At 39.4% G+C, this 21,451-nt stretch overlaps 1 protein-coding gene across 2 annotated transcripts in view; it reads left to right on the forward strand.

Moving 5' to 3' along the window:
• The window catches only part of itpr3 (inositol 1,4,5-trisphosphate receptor, type 3), a 274,637-nt gene that overhangs the window by 107,389 nt on the left and 145,797 nt on the right, over nucleotides 1-21,451 (forward strand). For both annotated transcript variants that reach the window (XM_043716798.1, XM_043716799.1), the window contains exons 5-10: nucleotides 2,265-2,423; nucleotides 4,908-5,006; nucleotides 5,947-6,030; nucleotides 10,598-10,744; nucleotides 14,924-15,019; nucleotides 20,764-20,808. In XM_043716798.1, coding sequence (XP_043572733.1) covers nucleotides 2,265-2,423; nucleotides 4,908-5,006; nucleotides 5,947-6,030; nucleotides 10,598-10,744; nucleotides 14,924-15,019; nucleotides 20,764-20,808 — 630 coding nt within the window. The remainder of the gene's footprint in view (nucleotides 1-2,264; nucleotides 2,424-4,907; nucleotides 5,007-5,946; nucleotides 6,031-10,597; nucleotides 10,745-14,923; nucleotides 15,020-20,763; nucleotides 20,809-21,451) is intronic.

Consider the following 21,451-nt stretch of genomic DNA (forward strand, 5'->3'; position numbering starts at 1 on the left):
TGCTGGAATCTATTCTTAAGAAAGTCTTTACAATACACTTAGAAAAACAGTATTATTAGAATTAATCAGTATTGTTTTGCTTAAAGGAAAGTCCAGTTTGAAAAATGCATTTTATTTTGAGAATGTAATGATATATTAAGGCAGAACAAAGTGAACCAGAAGCTGTAATGCAGCTGGATTTTCAAAAGGCATGAGGGGGTGCAGCACAAAAAGTTAATAAGCAAGATAATGGCTCATGGGGTTGATAACATATTAGCATAGATAAAGAATTGATTAACAGACAGGAAGCATAAAATGGGTAAAAATGGGATATTTTCAAGTTGAATAGTGAAGTATCACAAGAATTCATGTTCGGGCCTCAGCTAAGTCCAATCTATTTTAGGGACATGGGTGAAGTGACAGAGAGTGAGTTATCTAAGTTTGTTGATAATGCAAAGCTAGTTGGAAGGGCAGTTGTGGGGAGAATACAAAGAAGCTGAAAAGCAACAAAGACATGTTAACTGATGGGTAATGAGGTGGCAGATAGATTATGCTTAGGGAAATGTGAAGTTGCTCTTTTTGGTAGAATAATAGAACAACAGGATATTTTAAAAAGGCAGGAAACTTGTAAATGTTGATGTTCAAAGAGACTTGGGTGTACTCATGCAAGGTATGTGAAAAGCTGTAAGGTACAGCAAGCAATTAGAAAGGCAAATGGTAAGTTGGCCTTTATTCAAAGGCAGAGCAGTATGCTCTGAGGTTATGCTCACGTCAATTGGTGCTTCTGGTTTCAGGAGACAATATTGTGCAAAAATATTTGGAGGGAATATTACTAATAGGGTAGATGCTGAGAGAATTCCTCCACTCGTACAGTCTCAGGATAAGGTGCCAATTACTGAGGACAAAGATGCGGAGAAATGTGTCAACGCAATGCATTGTGAATCTTTGAAACTCTTTTGCATCAGAAATGTGGAGTCTCCATTGCTATAAAGTCAAAAATCCCACGACACCGGGTTATTTGAAAATGCAAGCTTTTTGACCTTCCACTCCTTTCACAGGCAGCTAGTTGGAGTGGGGGCTCCAAAAACTCGTGGTTTCAAATACTGTATGCCTATTGGATCATAACCTAGTGTCATGGGATTTTTGACTTTGTTCACCCCAGTCCAACACCAGCACCTCCATTCCATTGTTATAGTTATTGGGTCTCTCCAGGAGTTGGAAAATGGAGAGTGGGCAGGCAGGTGGAGCTGAAATCCAAGATCAGTCATGATTGTATTGGATGTCAGAACAGGTTCATTGGGCACATTGTCCACTAGCGGCTCCCATTTCTTGTATGTTTGGAATGCTGGTGTACAAAGTAGTAGGTAAGGGCTCATGCCCGAAACGTCGATTCTCCTGCTCCTTGGATGCTGCCTGACCTGCTGCGCTTTTCCAGCAACACATTTTCAGCAAAGTAGTAGGTAACTCAACATTCTTTAAAGGTCAGTATTAGCTGGTTATGCCAGGCATATTGACATCACATTGTGATAGACTGACTGCTATTGACAAAAATACGATGATGTTGGGAATCAATTGGATATCTGAAGGATATTGAGTACAGTCTGATTGAAAATAGCATGTTTGCCTCATTGATTTAATTTTGAAAGGTTGTCAGTCTTTTTTTGAAAATAAAAAGCAAAGATTATGGATATCCACTGATATGCGTGAATTCCAGGCTGGATCAAGGTTTCCCCAGACTTTGGCTAATGTTGCTCAATATTTTAGTGCTTTAGCAACATTGCCGCTGAACTCCAGCAATATTACTTTTGAATTCCAGATGAAATGCTGACCAGTTTCTAAAAGCTCCTGATTATTTATTGCAGGAATCATTTTTAAGCACTATCATGTTTGATGTAATTTCTATCTCATTAATTGATCCTCTTCCACTTCAAAATGCAGCATACAGTGCATCAGAAAGGAAAATAAAAGGAACAAATGTCGAAGGAAAATGAGTATTAAATTTCTAAATATTTACTTGTTATTCAGGTCAATATGTTAACATTAAATAGTCGTCCATACTACACAAGAAGTATAATTATAAAACAATGCAGTATTTGATGGTTGATGAAGTGTCTGAATTTTAATTGATGCTCCATTCTGTGCAGTCCAGAAGATAACCCAATGCTCCAGTGCATTTGTAAAACAGTCATTGTTGGCATTTCTAATTAAATGTCTCATAATATTGGAAACGCTTCTGAATAAATATTATTCTGTTCCCCGAGTTATAATTTGTTTTTCACTTTCAGCTGCTGCACATGAAAAGCAACAAATACTTGACTGTGAATAAAAGGTTACCAGCACTTCTGGAGAAGAATGCCATGAGAGTCACCCTGGACGCGACAGGAAATGAAGGCTCCTGGTTATTTATTCAGCCATTTTGGAAGCTAAGGAGTAATGGAGACAATGTAAGAATATACCTACAATGGCATAGCAGTACTGACTGTTTTGGTGGTAACTAAAATGAACAATAAATGTTTAGGATTTATCATGTTTTAATGTGTCAAAACAAACTACTAGTCAAGAACATGCTGGAATGCAAAGTTTGCCTCCAGCTTTTTCCCAATATCACCAGTCCCTTTCTCCCTTACCACAAGCAACACACCAATGGAGTTCATAGGCTGCTTTATCGAAAAATGGAAACCACCTATTCACCTACCTCTGCTTCTTTCCCTTTTGTTGTCTGTCAAACTAAACTTAATTAGACTCCTGCTATAGTCCTAATGTGCTTTGTCCTAGCTTTTCTCTGATTTACTTCTGCCCTTTCCAAGCTCTGTGTTCCCTGAGACTCATCTCCAACTCCCTTGACCCCAATTTCACTATACTCGTGGCCAGCTAACATCCTTTACTGGGCAAGATTCTAGTTTCCCCTGCCTAAGGTCCTGTCCCACTCCCTTTCAAAATGACAGCTTTCATCCTTTCCTCAAAAATCCTCAATTTGTAAATTGTTGCCTCACTTCCAACCTCCCTTTACCCTCAAGTCTGTCATGAGCTGTTGTCTTCCCTGTCAATATACCACATTTCCTCAGCCACTGAACTAAAATAGCTGTAAGTAATATCACAGATGAATATCACAGTTTGACTTCACTAAAGGTATCCTACTTCAAATCCTCTGTTCCATTATCCTGGTCTGAGAAATTATTTTAAATTCCAATTTTACCTCCTATTCCATTCAGAACATCTCTGGCAATTGCTTCCATTCCCATCCACCAACTATGACATGGGATTCTCGTAAAGATTTATCTTTGGTCTTTTTCTAGTCTCTAATTACATAGTGCTGCTATATTTCTGGCCCCTTTCCAACAGCTCACCCAATATTTCATTGCTGTGTATTGTTGCACTGCTTGTCAAACATCCAGAAACGATGTATTTCTCCAATTAAATAAAATTAGCTCAGAGCTATTGTCATCCGCTATAAATTTCCTGCCCATCTTACTGATTCTATTCATCTTCCCTGGTCGCTTATTCACAACCTTGGCATTCTGTTTGATTTCATGTTGAGCTTCCAATCCTATACCCTCATCATTACAAGACTTTTTTACTTTTGCCTATAGCAGGTACAGAGGAAGTTACAAAACTGAAACTTCTCTTCAAGTCACACATCATCCTGATATAGAACTATTTTGCTGTTCCTTCAATGTTAGTATCCTGGAACATCTTTCCTAACAGCACTATGGGTATACTAACATCATATCAGCTGCAGCAGTTTAAACTGGTTCACAACCACCTTTCAAAAACATTTAGGACTAGTAAAATAAATGTTGACCCAGACAGCAACACCCACATCTGTAAAAGAAGAAATTGTGAAAAATAAACTTTATGAACTCTGAAACCTCCTCAAGCCCTGCAAGAAAATGTCGAATGTTCCCTCTCTCATCTCTTGTCCCGCCCCTATTTTCATGCTGTTATTCATGGTCAAGCATTTCACTGCCACACTCTGGAATCCTCTCTTTAAGCCTCTTTTCCTCAGTCTTTAAGCTCTCCTTCCCCCACCTTTGAAGCAACTAATTTGGGCATAAGGTCTATTTTTATCTGATAATACTTTTGGATTTCTATTGCATTAAAGATCACAGGCCATTTGATTCCTTACATTCTTAGCTTCTAGCAGTTTGGATCACTCAATATTCCAAATTGGCAAAAGACAAGAACACCAGAAAGAAGGAATATCAGAAAATATGAGAGAACCAAAGATAGGAGAGAACTGAAAAGGTGCAGGGAAAATGACGGAGATAGAGGATCAAAAAGGTACTTTGAGGAAGAAAATTGAAAAGGAGGATCAAGAGCAATAAAGAAAATTCTGTTGGCGAGTTTTGAGAAGATTTGTAGCTCAGGTTGAGGTTCTGGATGTAAGTTTGCTTGCTGAACTGGAAGGTTCATTTTCAGACGTTTCATCACCATACTAGATAACATTTTCAGTGAGCTTCACCGGAGGCTCACTGATGATGTTAACTAGTATGGTGACGAAACATCTGGAAACAAATTTCCAGCTCAGCGAGCAAACTTACATCCAGAAAGTTCTATTCACAAGAGCAGAGAGAATGAACTGCTTACCTCTGCAGTATTTATTTAAACAGCTTCATGTGTGGGCACAAAATACTTATCCATTTCATGCCAAGTTCATGAAAGCAGACAATGATGTACTACTTTGGAGTATATCATGGTTGAATTAATAAATTATTTATTAATCGAGAATTGCAATGATTTCAAAACAGTTTTTGCATGACAGTAATTAAGTTTCATTTTAATTTTCACATTTTACTAGTAATGATTAGTGATTATATTATGAATTTACAAATTTTATGTTGGCAAATAAGTTTTCAATGGTGCAATTTTCTTAATGTGAAGTGATATTTGTGATTTGTAGTGAATACCAACATGATGCTGTGTTTCAGGTGGTGGTTGGAGACAAAGTCATCCTAAATCCAGTCAATGCTGGACAGCCGTTACACGCTAGCAATTATGAGCTGCTTGACAACGCAGGCTGTAAGGAGGTAAGAACCCAAAGGAGGAAGGGAACTTCCGAAGAAAAATAGTGAAAAGAAGAGAAAAGAACTGGTTCACAGTAAAAGATGGAAAGAATAGGCAGAGAAGGAGGCTTAAGGAACAAAAAACAAAGAATAGAGAGGAGCAGGAAAAATAAAGTTGAGAATAGAGAGAGAGGGAAAGCTAACAGTCTGTATGGATGCAGCACCCTGTAGTATTTCCTCATATTCTGATGTATGTATTTTAGTCTAACATTCTCATGCTGTCCTCATGTAAAATTTCTCAGACTTCTGAAGTTTCCAAAATTGGAGGGTTTGAAACCACCAACTCCCATTGCCTTGCTGTCACAGAGTTACCAAATTGGAGACCTCCTGCTAAAAAAATAGGTCAAAAGACACATTGGCATGCACAGAATGAGAAACTTCATGAGCCATATTCAATGGTGTGTCATTCTATGATCCTACCAAGGAGGTTTTCAATAGTGCAAGATTAACTTGAGAGTGAGTAGATGCTATGTATGTAGTATTGGGTTATTCTGGCTACAAGTCAGGAATCAGGTTATGCAATTGGTACATGGAAAAATGGATGATTTCTGTAACTAAATGTTAGGAATTGAATTTTATACAAAATCAACTATTACTTCAGCATATAGAGTATATTTTTGTTTAAGAAAGAAAACTTTGAAGAGACAATGTTTTTGAATATACTATGAAATAAAATGATAACATATAACATTTTTGTGCAAATATGAAATGTGTTTGGGAGTGGAGGTAAATTGTACTCCACTTCTTTTGATGCAAAATTCAATTGCAAGCAAGATTCTGCCACTCATAGAAATAATGCAAAATGATTTGTAGAGACAGGTAGTCAATGGGTTGTTTACAACAAAAGGTGATGATTGTTTTCTTTCAAAGATATTTCATTATCTTTTATCTTTTTTAACTGTAGGTAAACTCTGTGAACTGCAACACAAGCTGGAAGATAAACCTTTTCATGAAGTACAATGATGATATGGAAGATGTTTTGAAAGGGGTATGAGTTATGAAACTTTGTTGGGAAAAGTTATTTCTGCAGGATAATTGTGATAATACACAACTTATTAGGTTAAAAATTCTGATCACTTATTATCAATGGGCAAAGCAGATGACCAACATTATTTTTCGCAAACCTTTCTTGCAATCTTTATTTGAAGCAGAAGATACAGAAACCCCTTCCAATGGCTTTGTGGATGCATCTACACCAAATCAACTGCAGTGGTTCAAGAATACAGCCTACCACCACATTGTCAAGGGCACTGAGCAGTAGGAAATAAATTATGGCCCAACAGACGATGCACAAATCTCGTGAGACTGTGAGGAAAGAGCAAAATTATGGTATTAGTTTTGTGTTGATAAAGGAAAGAACCAGCAAAAACACAATAGGGAAATAGCCTCCACCTGTTACATTGCTGGAAAGGCGCAGCAGGTCAGGCAGCATCCAAGGAACAGGAGAATCGCAGCAGGTCAGGCAGCATCCAAGGAACAGGAGAATCGCGTTTCGGGCATAACCTCTTCTTCAGGAATAAGGAAAGTGTGTCCAGCAGGCTAAGATAAAAGGTAGGGAGGAGGGACTTGGGGGAGGGGCATTGGAAATGCGATAGGTGGAAGGAGGTCAAGGTGAGGGTGATAGGCCGATGTAGGAGTCCAAGGACTTGCATGTCCTTGGTGGAGTGGGAGGGGGAGTTGAAGTGTTGAGCCACTGGGTGGTTGGGTTGGTTGGTCCGGGTGTCCCAGAGGTGTTCTCTGCAAGTAGGCAGCCTGTCTCCCCAATACAGAGGAGGCCACATCGGGTGCAGCGGATGCAATAGATGATGTGTGTGGAGGTGTAGGTGAATTTATGGCGGATATGGAAGTATCCCTTGGGGCCTTGGAGGGAAGTAAGGGGGGAGGTGTGGGCGCAAGTTTTGCATTTCTTGCGGTTGCAGGGGAAGGTGCCAGGAGTGGAGGTTGGGTGGGGTGTGTGGACCTGACGAGGGAGTCACGGAGGGAGTGGTCTTTTCGGAACGCTGATAGGGGAGGGGAGGGAAATATATCCACCTCCAAATGGACCCCACCTCCAGGGCCACCTCCAAATGGACCCCACCACCAGGGCAACCTCCAAACGGACCCCACCACCAGGGATATATTTCCCTCCCCTCCCCTATCAGCGTTCCGAAAAGACCACTCCCTCTGTGACTGCAAGATCTGACCACTGCCAATGATATTTAAAGGGATCATCAATTAATTGTAGTTCAGCTGTTAGATGCTTTATTTGAGTTGTTGCTTTGATGCTATAAGTGTTCAATGCCTTCTTTGGTTTGTTTGAAATTGTAGCAGTCTCTAGTGAATAGTGTAGCGAGTGTTAAAGACATTTTTGCTTATTTGCAAGTTAGCTGCTCAAAGACATGGATCTGATTTACAGAATGACTTGGGAAATTACCAGAAGTTGCAAATACTGGATAAGCTACTTTAAAAAGGAAGGCAAAGGAGGATTTTCACAGGAGGCCATGTTTGTCCACGTTTTCAGGAAGCAATTTTCTTAGCTGATCCTCAGGCAAGAACGGAGTCCAAAATGTTTGTGTTTCAATAAGGGATCCTGGCTGAAATCTGCAGCCTGCAGGCAAGGAGCAAATTGCCAGTGGAAGATGTCAATAGCACCAAACATGTGTGCATCTGGCATATTGTGGGATGGCAGTGGAAAGATTTAGGTCATCCCACAATATGTTGTGCACTCCTGTCTTCCAGACCTGGACAAAACCCTCTGCTAAGTCAGTGCTGGACTCACCCATGCTCCTTGATACTGACTACAGGCTTTCTGGCGGGTTTCTCAATGTACTACGCATGTTGTTGCACATACCCATCAGCTTCTTCTGTAGGTTGCCTGATTGAAATCCTCAGAGCTGAAAAATGTGTGGCTGGAAAAGCGCAGCAGGTCAGGCAGCATCCAAGGAGCAGGAGAATCGACGTTTTGGGCATAAGCCCTTCTTCCTGAATAATCACAGCAATGATTGAGGTGGGAACTGAGTGGGCTGGGAGTGATATAATGATTGGAATACCGAGATGTAAGAGACTCCTCATCATTCCTGTAGATTGCATCAAATTTAATGACAGGACATGCTGAATTGTTCTCTTTCATTTGGGACCATAGTCAGTTTTGAGGCTGGATAGCAAATAAGTGGGAATATCTGCACTCTAGGCCACAGGGTCAGACATCAGAAGGGGAGTTGACATGAGGAGGAAGACAGATATAAGAGCTTGGATTAGAGGGGGTTCTTCAATCTCAGGCATCCATGTGAAGGGTGGTTTATAGGTTTACATATTCACTTGAGGGCTCAAAAGAAGGCAGTCCTGCTTTTCCTTGTAGTCAAGCATCATTCAGGAAACACCAAGCCATTCCATTTACTCATTCACTTCCCCTTTTAGCTGCAGAGTCTCCCAAGCCCCAGGAAATTCAGCATAGAATTTAAAATAATGGCACAGAATGCGTCATTCAGGCCATTCAATTACTTAAATTGGGAAATACTAAAGCACAGCAGGTCAGGTAGCATCTGAGGACTAAGAGAGTTGACATTTCAGGCAGGACCCTGATGAAGGCTCCTGCCCAAAACATTGATTCTCCTGCTCCTCAGATGCTGCCTGACCTGCTGTGCTTTTCCAGCACCACCCTTTATCAACTCTGACTCTCCAGCATCTGCAGTCTTCACTATTTCCTATCGACAACCAGCCTCCAGTGAGATTAGAAGTTAATGTGTTAGTCCAGAGTTGTCATCAACTATTTGGTCTTTTAAATTTTTAATCTCCCTCCACGGGAAAGCAATTATGTTCCTCCTGGCTCCACATTAAGACATGTTTTTTAAAAAAGTTAATTTGCAGGTCTTCAGCATTCCCTCGAGGTGATTGTTAAGCCACTATAGAGCCAGTAAAACCAGTTGCGGCTTGCTATCTTTTGACTTGTTAAAACAAAACAAAAAGTTCCAGAAGTTGTACAGGGACCTCTTAAAAATTGAAATAAGATCTGCAGCCATTACCCTAATAAATAGCCCATAATGAATTTTGTAGTAATCCAAATGCACGAGTAGATCAGACACATTAGGTTGCATTTCATGCTTTCCTTGTTACATCTGTGTTTCCACTGTCATTTACAACAATGTTAGAACCTAATGAGAAACAAAATAAAATTCAGTTTTTATTTGTAGAAGTCATGTAGTCATTAGAGAAATAAACCCGTTGTATTGGTAAGTGTTATTTATAGAACTTAGCTCCAGTGTGCAAAACCCTGCTAGACCATTGTTCCTGTCAATAAACCGTGTATATAAATAGGACAATGATTCAAATAATTGAAACTGCCTTTGTGATTTGAATTGTTGTTATTTTTCTGGTGAGTTATCTCACCTCTAGCACCCAATCTCTTGCATCTAACGGTTGCAACCATCATAGCCAGTCTGCATTTTGTGGTCAGGCTTCTGAACTTTTACTTTTGTTTCTACTTCCTACATCTGTCCTGAAGCCAAAATTTATTATAATCACATTCTTCCCCAAATATTCAAAAGCAAGAGACATTTTTGTTTAAACTTGAAGGGGAAATAACAAAGGAAGCTTGATGTCACCATTCCCTTCTTTGTTGTTTTTTAAACTTTAACACAATGGTCATTGATTGGCACATCCCTCTGCTTTCTCAGTTGTAAAATTGTTAATTAATTTGTTGTTAATTCAGTCACAATCTTCCAAGATTTTACTGGAGTGAGCAATTTCTAATGTGCTGTCTGGCTAAACTGATAAATGCCTGGTTTAGTTTTAGTTAAAAAGCACCCAAACATTTGCTGGAAATGACGCAAATAGAGCACCCAGGAATTTAGAATTTTGGGTGAACAGTTGAAACAACAGTGTTTCTCCAGTTCAATAAGGATAAAAAAAGTGAGAAATAAATAAATTAGAGGGAATAAATACACTGTCAAATTGGATAAAGAAAATAAAGGGAAAGGAAAGAAAGATTGTTTTGAAAAAGTGAGGAATAAAGGCAGAAAGGAAACATAAGAAGAAATCAATTTTTTAAAAAATGACCCTCTTTTAATTCCTAAAAAAATTCATAGTCTTAAGGAATGAATGTTTTCACTTGTAATGATTCACTTTCTGGGCCAGTGAGGTGAACTGACGGTAATTAATAATGTTCACTTTGTTAACAGGGATAATCACTCTTTTAATGACAAGAGATAATTCACAGCACTGAGTTAAATGAGCAATTTATGTGCAAATGCAGCAGCTTTATGAAATCTGTGCAGTGGTTGAATGTGGGGTGGGCTTTCTTTTTGCAAACTTTATGGTGGAATGGGATAAATCAGCCAGCAAATCAGAGTAATTCACAATTCATAGAATATTTCTTTCTGGGCACAATTTACATTACTATTTTGTGAATTAATGAAGCCATGTGTCATTCAGATGGCATTCATTTTCCAGAAATAATGCTGGCACAAAATGTTCTGTGTTTCTTTAGTGGAGAAGACAGTGTTGACAGGAGAGAATCGTTGTCCTACCCTAGAGCTTTCTTCGCTTATGTGTGAATGCTTTATTCTTGTCCCTTGCAGGGTGATGTGGTAAGGCTGTTCCATGCAGAGCAGGAGAAATTTCTGACGTGTGATGAATATAAATCGAAGCTGCATGTATTTCTACGCACAACACTGCGACAGTCTGCCACCTCTGCAACAAGCTCCAATGCACTCTGGGAGGTTGAGGTAATGTTGACTCGAGGGAAAATGTTCCTCCATGTGTTACATATAATCCACAAAGTCATATAAACATTAGTGTATTGGCAATAATTGTGATGACGATATAGCTCCACACTAGCATTTGGGTTAATTTAAAAATGAAATGCCATAAAATGCAATCACTTAGATTTAATGCTGCTTGGCAAGCCCACATGATATAGTGCATTTAGAAAATCAAATACCTTGAACCGTTTCTGTCCTAAACTTGTCCAAACTGGTTTCTAATGAGCTGCAATCCTCTTTCAGTGACGTGAAATATTTGTGCTAAAAAGTGAAATGGAGGATTTACTTCAGGCAGGTAGTTGTACCTTGCAGTAACATTTTTCAGTGACAACTGTGTCAGTGAGCATTGACGATAACTGAATGAAAAGAAATTCCTTCTACGCTTGCAACAATTTAGCTCAGCTATTTTGCAACAATATAGGCCATGGGGTGAAATACAAGGGTGCGTTAGCCATAAAGAATTCCTCAGAAATTGAAACAAAGAAACCTTTTGTTCAATAAGAACTTGACAGACATATTGTGATGTCTCATCATCAGTCAGGGAATTTAGGTTCTGCTGGAGTTAATTGAGGTAAAGAGAGAGAGCATTACAACAGTTAGTAGTTCAACAGATAGATAATTCCTGAGGAATTTCTTGTGATTTGAGATCAGTGCTCCTGTTAGATTGGAAAAGTTCTCAGTTTACCCCTACATCATTCTTCTCTCCCAGATGGGAGAGCAATGGCTAACTCCTACTAATCCATTCCCTGTTCTTGTTGTGTAGGTCATTCTGGCAAATGAACAAAGATGGATTTTGTCTTAATTTTGATAATATGTGATTTCTGTTATGATTTCTGTTATTAATATAGATGATGGAGTATGGTGATTTAAACACTTTTTTCACTTTTTTGTAACAATGTAAGTGACAATAAATTACTATTCTATTGTAAATGTGAAGTTAGAGTAAGCTTACTCAACCTTTTCTATAGGTAGCCATGGTTCCATTTTTCTGTAAGTCAGGGATTGGTGTACAAATGCCTGAAAGAGAAGGTTGGGGACAGCAGTAAACATGAGTTGCACAGGATAAAAAAATGTCCAATGAATAAATTGATCATTTAAAGGCAAAATTAACAAAATTAGCCACAAAAAAATGTGAACCAACAGAGCTAACTATTTGTTTTATATTTTGGTTAAAAAGAGGAAGTGGATAGACTAGATCTGTATCCTGGTCATCAGGGAAGGGATTGGGAATCAGGTTGAGCAATTGATTTCAGTAATGTGAAGCTTTCACCTCTGGTGGGGCACTCTCTGCATGTCTCTGTTTGGCTTGTCCTCTGTGGAATTCATATAAAAGCAGGGATCAGAAGCAAGTTGCTCTTCGGCCTGGGTTTTTTTTTCCAGGCTGCTGTGTGAATGTTTTTTTTAGAAAGGGGAGAGAGGGAGGGAGCGTGGCAGGCTTGATCTCTGGGCGAATGCACACACTGCCTTTCCTATATTCTTTTAATCTCTTTTCCTCCCTCGCACTATCAGCCTAACACTCGCACCCTCCACCTGCCATCCTCCTTCCATTTTTACTAATACTTCTCCCCCTCCTCTCTGCCTCTCTCCCTTCCTCACCATTCCTTCCTCACTCACCTCCCCCACTATTTCCCTTTGAATCCCCTCACATTTCCTGGGGCTTTACACCACTTTGGCAGCTTGATGGTGGTCCTTCAGGTGACTAGCGCCTGCCTGGGAAAGGCAGGGCCTTGTCTTTTGCCCAACAGTCACTAATATAGAGCCTCATCCCTCACAACCGCTGACAGCTTGGAGCTTCTTTCTGCACAGTGCAGGCAAATGTCCCATTCCTTGCAGTATCACTAGCCACTCCCACCCAAAAAGACACTCCAGTGCTGCTGTTTTAGTATGAAGGCCTCAGCCTGAATAAGGTACTTCTGTTTAAACAGCGCTCTTCTTTTCTAATCAGAGGTGTGTCTCCCGCATTTGCTGCTGATAATAAACTAATTAGGTGGAAATGCAGGAGAAAAGTAGCACCTGATTGAAGGACTGTTTCCTTCCACAATCTTCTAGCTTTTCTCCCTGTATTTGATTTGGTGGACTGGATAGGACCCTTTGGCGGGCTGTAGTTTGGCCTGAGAGTCACCTGTTGACAAGGTTGTTTTCAGGTTATGTTGCAGCGTTGTTAGGGTGCAGATGGAGGCTCTTTGACCCACAGTGGCTGTGCTGGCTCTCTGAATGAGTGTTATAACCGAGTGGTACTCTTTCATTTTTTTCTCTATAAACCTGAATATTCTGGATGTAGGTTTGCTCGCTGAGCTGGATGGTTCATTTTCAGACATTTTGTCACCATACTAGGTAACATATTCAGTGAGTCTCCGGAAAAGCACTGCTAATGATTCCTGCTTTCTATTTATATGTTTGGGTTTCTTTGGGTTGGTGATGTAGCCACCAGGATACATGAACATCAACTAGCCACAAAACGACATGACCCTCTCTTACTAGTATCTTTACATACAGATGAGGAAGGACACCTCTTTGACTGGGACAACACATCCATCCTAGGACAAGCCAAACAGAGACATGCATGAGAATTCCTAGAAGCATGGCATTCCAACCGGAACTCTATCAACAAACACATTGACTTGGACCTGATTTACCACCCCCTGAGAAAAAAAAACAGGAAATGACATCACCAACCCAAAGAAACCCAAACATTAAAAAATAGAAAGCAGGAATCATCAGCAGTACTTCATCCGGACGCTCATTGAAGATGTTACCCAGTATGGTGATGAAATGTCCGAAAATGAACCTTCCAACTCAGCGAGCAAACCTACATCCAGGAGACAACACATCCATCCTAGGACAAGCCAAACAGAGACATGCATGAGAATTCCTAGAAGCATGGCATTCTAACCGGAACTCTATCAACAAACACATTGACTTGGACCTGATTTACCACCCCCTGAGAAAAAAAAACAGGAAATGACATCACCAACCCAAAGAAACCCAAACATAAAAAATAGAAAGCAGGAATCATCAGCAGTACTTCATCCGGACGCTCATTGAAGATGTTACCCAGTATGGTGATGAAATGTCCGAAAATGAACCTTCCAACTCAGCGAGCAAACCTACATCCAGGACCTCAACCTGAGCTACAAATCTCAAAACCCGCTAACCTGAATATTGTTTGTATTCAAATAATTTTTTAATGCCTCAACTGTACCTGATTTCACCACACCCTACACCACATGGGGTGGCACGGTGGCTCAGTGATTAGCACTGCTGCCTCACAGCACCAGGGTCCCAGGTTCAATTCCAGCCTTGGGCGACTTCTGTTTGGAGTTTGCACATTCTCCCTGTCTGTGTGGGTTTCCACCAGGTGCTTTGGTTTCTTCCCACAGTCCAAAGACGTGCAGGTCAGATAAATTGGCTATGCTAAATTGTCCATAGTGTTAGGTGCATTAGTCAGAGGGAAATGGGTCTGGGTGAGTTACTCTTCGGGTGTGGACTTGTTGGGCCAAAGGGCCTGTTTCCACACTGTAGGGAATCTAATCTAATCTAATCTAATCAAACCCTAAGGCAATGCATTCCAGATCCTAACTACTCGTTGGGTGGAAAGCTTTTCTCTCATTATATTTTGTTTCCTTTGTGAACTATATCTGTGCCCTCACATTTCTGTCCAAGAAGGAACGGACTCTCCCAATCTACTCTGTCCAGCCCCCTTATGATTTTGAAAATTTCTGTCAAATCTCCTTTTATACTTCGTATCTCCAAGGAAAACAGTCCCAGCATCTCCAATCTCCCTTCATAATAGAAGGTTCTCATTACTGAAACTATCCTCATAAATAATCTACAGGTAGAAGCTTATTTTGGGTGGTGGGGAGAAATGGATGTTGTTGTGTCAGCTAATGCACAACCTATTTTATTCCATTGACTCCACTAGAACTGAATATTGGGTGTTATGTATGACTGATACTAACTGTGTACCTGTTATTCTAGAGGGAAGGTTGAATTTCTCACTTATCAGAACTTCTGTCATCATCCTTGCCCTGTTAACTTGTGATTTGTCACTTGATTCCTTCTGTAGGTTATATATAATTTATAAAATATTCACCTTGTTTCTTTACTTTATAATAATGACCTATATCTCACTTTTCCCTGTAGGTTGTTCATCATGATCCTTGCAGAGGAGGTGCTGGCCATTGGAACAGCCTCTACAGGTTCAAACATTTAGCTACAGGCCATTATCTGGCTGCTGAGGTATTTTGTTTTCAACAATTAATGCTATATTGGTGAGAAAAAAGTACTTTTCAGGAAACAGTACAACTGTGTTAGATGAAAAAAAATTAAATTATTTGCAAATTGAGAATCTGAAGCAATCTCTTGGACAACTCTGGACAATTAAAGAGCTGATTGGATGGATAATATGATGGATGTATCTCCTGTCAGCTGGCATTATTGTGAATGAAAACGGGAATGCTTACAATTTGACCCATTGATCCCAATGTCATGAAACTGTTATAAATCTTTGTGACTTCTGGGTATTATTACCAGATGGAAAGGTGTTTGATGGGTATCCAGTATGGTGAAAGATGTCATTATTTCAAAAAAGTAAATTGTAAACTCATATGTTGTTGACAGATAGAAATTTCAACACACTGTATCTTTTTTTTTTAACTGATAAAACTATTTATTTCTCTAAAAGGGATGACACTTTTAAAATGACTTTGGAGGGAGTGGCTGGTGTTGCAAGTTGTGCCCCCTCTTCGCAGTTTGTTATTTTTTATTGGAGCAAGAACACTAAATGAAATAGGCACAAAGTCATAAATCATCTTTTGAAGATAAATGAATTACTTGCATGAATGCACAATTGCAAGGCCACAGGTTCATCTGCAGAGGGCAGCTTCTGCAGTGCAGCCTTGATATTCTGCTAATGACATAGCAAATTGGTGGCTTGTTCACTTTGTTCACTTCAATGGAGTTGGTTTGTCCAGAAATGTGGCAACTGGATTATTGAAATGATTAGGGTGGACAATCCATTGCTGCTGTGTCATTTTTCCCATTAAAAGCCATTATAAGGCCATTATGTTAATTTTTTAAAATCACATTGGCCCCACATAGTTCAAACATAGTAAATCTCTTCAGATCAATAATCTTTGTTGATTCAAATATTTGATCTTTTCCTATGGCTACAATGGAGTCCAAACCTGTTCACAGTAGATATAAGAACGTAGGTTTGAAGTGGCCAAATGGGCTGACGTCTGTTGAGAGCATTGAACTTTGAACTCAGATTGGCTCTCGAGTACTCTGCTCTGGCAATAACTTGGCAGGTAAATCAAACAGAAATTTAGCTGTGGTTTCGCCTTGGTTTTGTCATTCATGCCATTGCTACTTCTGGCTTTAGTAGGTTTTGCAATATTGTAAGTTTTGTTTGGATATGGCATGACATTAGTCTTTGAACTGGTCTACTTTTCATGTCTTCACTCGATATATTGCTTTACTCAAGGATTGCCTTTTTGATGATACTATGTCTTTTAGAGATGTATTTTGTCCTAATTCTTTTTTATGGAGAGAGGTTGAGACAGAGGTGCAGAATGGTCAGTTCCAAGCCATAAAAAGTAAACAGCTTGTGAGACTTGGGTCTTTTAAAGTTGCGGCCCTGTGGCTCATCGCCCTGTGGCCCAACATTTCAACTCCCCCTCCCACTCTGCTGAGGACATGCAGGTCCTGGGCCTCCTCCACTGCCTGGAGGAAGAACGCCTCATCTTCCGCCTCGGAATACTTCAACCTCAGGGCATCAATGTGGACTTCAACCGTTTCCTAATTTCCCCTCCCCCCACCTTACCCCAGTTCTAACCTTTGCTTTTCCAGCACCACTCTGATCTAAACTCTGGTTTCCAGCATCTGCAGTCCCCACTTTTGCCTTTTTTAAAGTTGCAACAATAGAAGCAGCATGAAGGGGTGGTGTCAAGCTCCCATCGAACCAGGATTTTAATTTAACTTTCAGCAGTTGCTGGATTTTGAAGCTGGATGTGGAAGCTCTTATTCCTCTCTCTGTTACAGCTAAAAGCTGGAGTTCTTTTCCTACTCTGAGAATTGCATGTGAGACAATCAATTTTGCTGATTCTGCCTTTGCCAGGAGTGTCTTTATGGGAGGTTACTGTGTTGGAACAGCTGCTGTTTAATAGTAAATTAATCTATTGTTCTGTTAAGTTTTCTAAGAGTTAAGTTATTCCAATTCTTTTTTTTCGTTTGTACTTAATGATAAGAGTAAAGTGTGTCTGCTTCAAGCCTGGTAGTTTGTTCAGAATTGCATCCAGAACATAGTGCCGCCTTCCACTTTCCTTTTAAAGAAAACTAAAGGTTGGGGTCTGAGCCATCTTCTTAATATATTTTGAGGTGTTTTGGACTGGTCCAAAACACATTGTGCATGTCTATAGTGGATTTGTTCAATTTCTATTTTCATTGCACCCTCAATCTTTATGGTTGACTGGAGATAATGTAAAGAGGATGTATGGTATTGAATTTTGTGAAGTGCTGGAATTTGAGGGTGATTCTCATCTTTCCAGCTTTTCTAATGTGCCTTTCTGGCTAGACTTGGGGTAGCTGGAACACTCCTTAGCAGAAGCTGCATGGTCTCATGGTTTCATTGACTTCAAGATAATATTCACCAGGAAAGGTATTGAGAGAAGTATTGTTTTATTGTGTAGACTCACCCTTTTGTAGACTTCATTTTTGGGTCTCTTTATTTTATGATCTTGCACAGATGTATGAAACTAATGATGGTCCATGAAGTACTAGTGGCTGGCATTTCATATTCACCTGATGCTGTTGTTTTGCAGTCAGCATTCAAATTGTCACAAACCATTTATTGCCTTTAGACCTGACAATGCCAATCTGTTGCATGGTATATAGTGATTAATCAGAATTGGTGACTAACATCCATCTTTGTAGGCTTGCACTGCTACTTTTTAGTTAGGCATTTGTATGCAAAGGAATTTAGTTTCTTGCAGTTAGAGTATGCTTTCCCCACACCTGCGTTCCCTTCTTTTGCATGGTGTACTCTACAACAGTTATATTCTTCAAAGTTTGTGAGAAGATTTGTAGCTCGGGTGCTCGTTGTTGTGGTTCTGTTCGCCGAGCTGGGAATTTGTGTTGCAGATGTTTCGTCCCCTGTCTAGGTGACATCCTCAGTGCTTGGGAACCTCCTGTGAAGCGTCTCTGTGATCTTTCCTCCGGCATTTGTAGTGGTTTGAATCTGCCACTTCCGGTTGTCAGTTCCAGCTGTCCGTTGCAGTGGCCGGTATATTGGGTCCAGGTCGATGTGCTTATTGATTGAATCTGTGGATGAGTGCCATGCCTCTAGGAATTCCCTGGCTGTTCTCTGTTTGGCTTGTCCTATAATAGTAGTGTTGTCCCAGTCGAATTCATGTTGCTTGTCATTTGCGTGTGTGGCTACTAAGGATAGCTGGTCGTGTCGTTTCGTGGCTAGTTGGTGTAGGCTTCAAGAACAACAGTTAGGGAAGTAGTTCGATTGAAGTGAGTACTTTGGAAAGGAAATAGAGAGTAGTCTTTACTGGAATATTTTAATTCATCGCTATACAAAAAGCCACAACTGCTGTGGCTGAACAAGCCTGACTAGTTTTAACCATTAAGTTGTGGTCTGTGTGTCTAATGGAAACCAGGTCCTGAGGCTATTTCAACTTCTTACACATTTCAATATTTAACTACATCTTGAACGTTATTTCACTGTGTCATAATCAGCAACTTATATAATTATATTAAACTACTTGGAGCAGTTTTTAAAAAAATTCTTTCTATTATGTTCAAAGCATTCCTTTTTCTCATGTCATTGAACTTAATCCGATTAATCCACCTGTCTCACTGATGTGAACTGTTGTCAGGAACACAACTAACTTCACTTGAATTTCTTTATTATGTGTAATATTATATTTGCTGTAATTCTGTTTCCTGGGTAATTAAGACAGTGTAATTAAAATAATGTGAGCAAAGGTGATATTTGGGACCCGGAGTAAAACACTTTTGAATAACCATACCAATTAAAGGATTTGAAAAGCATGGTGGCAGAGGAATATGAATACTGTTCAACTGTTTTTTAATGGAATTATGGAAAATGGAGTCACGCTTACTGTTCTCAAAGTAACAAGTTTTCAATCACAAGCCTGATTCGGTTTTAAATGTTCCATACCTCATAGCTGAGCTAGCAGCAAGGGACTTTCTAAAGACTACCTAATTTTATTGAGAGAAGATTATAACATAAACTTTATTGTTTTATTTTTCTGGCTTGTTAATTTTCTGTGCTCTAAGATGGCACCAGAGAGTGGTGACACTAAACAACACTTTTCATTGTATTTCTAATAAAAAAACATTGACAATAAGTAAATGAAATCCAATCAAATTATTGAGACTAGATATCAAATGAAGATACTTTAATACATTAAATTTATAATTAATGGATATGCTACTGTGGGATTTCAGCTCGATAGATTCTTGATTGGTATAATTGTGACAGATTCTTGACAAGTAAGGGAGTCAAAGATTATTGGGGGTAGGCAGGAACATACAATTGAGGCCAGGATAGATCACTGTTGATCTTATTAACTGGTGAGGCAGACTTGATTTGACAAATGACCTACTTCTGCTCCTAAATCATATGCTCATATGAGTTTGTATCCTCCGAGAATTAGCTTAGACCATGGGATTACTCATCCAGTAATATCACTATGCCACCATCTCTCCATGTAAAGTACTGCTTAAATATTAATTTATTACTTTTTTGAGAGAATTGCAAATAAGCCACATAATAGAGTTGTAGAGATCTACAGCATAGAAATAGGCCCAACTTGCCCAGGCTGTCTAGTTTTTACAACTAAATTGGTTCCATTTGCCTGCATTTGGTCCATATTTTCTGTAAGATAACCTTCATGAGAAAAAAAAAGTCCCAGCCTATCCAACTTCTCCTTATAACTCAAATGTTCTAGTCTAGGTAGATCTTTTGTGCACTATTTCTAGTTTTTCTTATAGTAAGGCAACAAGGTCTGCACACAGTACACCAAAGGTGGCCTGACCAATATCTTGTTCAGCTGCAACAAAATGTCCCAACTCCGATACTCAGTGCTCTGGTCTATGAAAGCAAACATGCTGAAAGCATTCTTCTTCACCCCATATTCCTATGAATCCATTTTCATGAGGCTGTGATCCTATATCCCTAGATCCTTTTGTTCTTTAGTACTTACTAGGGCCCTACCATTGACTATGTAAGTCCTGTCCTAGTCTGCAGAAAGGAATTTGAAATGATCCAAGTGACTAATTACCATGTGGGTGATGAATATTTTCTAGTTAGAAATGTTGGTGGTAAAACAACGAAGTTTTATTACATTGTTTGATAATTTGCATCAAGAATTTGTTTTGGGGTGTGACAGTCAGAAGACGTTTTTTAGAACAAGTTGTTTGGTTTGAGTTGTCAATGCAAACCAAGTGGGAAGCTAACGAGCTGAACAACATTTTACCAACCTTATGTTCTTATCTATAAAATACAATGAAGTAACATTTTACATTTAAGCTTGTTTTATGATCTGCATTGTAAATCAGTGCATGCACATTGTTTTGCAATCAAAATGTAATTGGTAGTACATTTATGAAAAGTGTATTTACATGTACAATGGTGTGCTTGATCTAATGATCCAGTTGACATTAACAGTCTATTTTTTCTTTGCTGATTGTGATAAAACAATCCAAGTAACTTCCCTTTTAAGTGCCTAATGGTCCTAATGCAGCATTCCAAGGAAGCTGCCTGAGTTTGGCTATTGTCCTGCCATTTAGTAGTCACTCCAGATATAAATGGATAGACAAAGACATGACTGGCTATTTCATTGCACATAGCATCATTCTTCCACCGAGGTAGACTTGTTACAAAATAAATCACAGTAACACTGCAATTTCTTTTGCTGAGTATTTAATATTAATTATCATTTTTCTTTTAGGAAAACTCAGCCTACAAGGGAGACGCCTCAGATTCAAAATCTGTGGTAAGTTTTACTTTTAATGAGAGAAGCACTGAACTGACAGGAATCCCATGCCTCTATCTATCTCGGTTGAGACAGAAGCTTACTTGTATGATCAACTTTATTGTTCCTGGGAAAAGATGGGGAAATAACTGGGACTCCCTCTTGGCATAACTATCCTATTGATTCCTGTTGTCACATGAGGACAGGACCTGAACACAATTGTGTTGGTTTTCAAGATTGAATAGCTTTATGTCTATCTGTAGGCTCATGTATGAGGAATATTTGGGCAAAATGCTAATGGGTTGGTAACAACTATTGAACTGTGCCAGATAAGGGCCTGTACATTTAGGAAGGAAGAAAAAATCTTGCAGTTCTGAGAATGCTGGCTTCTCAGGTGTCCATGATTTGGAGGTGCCAGTGTTGAACTGGGTTCGACAAGGTCAAAAATCTCATGACACAGGCTGTAATCCAACGGGTTTTATTTGCTTTCAAATAAATCCATTGGACTATAACCTGGTGTTGTGTGATTTTTGACCCTTTCAGGTGTCTTTAAAATATTTAATTTGTGAAATGGCTTGTTTGCCTGTGGTACACTGTGCTGTTGTAGCAAGGTAGAAAGCAATTTGTGTTCCATGATTCCACATACAACATGAAAGTTTTGGAT

The sequence above is a fragment of the Chiloscyllium plagiosum genome, chromosome 26, assembly GCF_004010195.1.
Source record: "Chiloscyllium plagiosum isolate BGI_BamShark_2017 chromosome 26, ASM401019v2, whole genome shotgun sequence".
Classification (NCBI taxonomy): Eukaryota; Metazoa; Chordata; class Chondrichthyes; order Orectolobiformes; family Hemiscylliidae; genus Chiloscyllium; species Chiloscyllium plagiosum.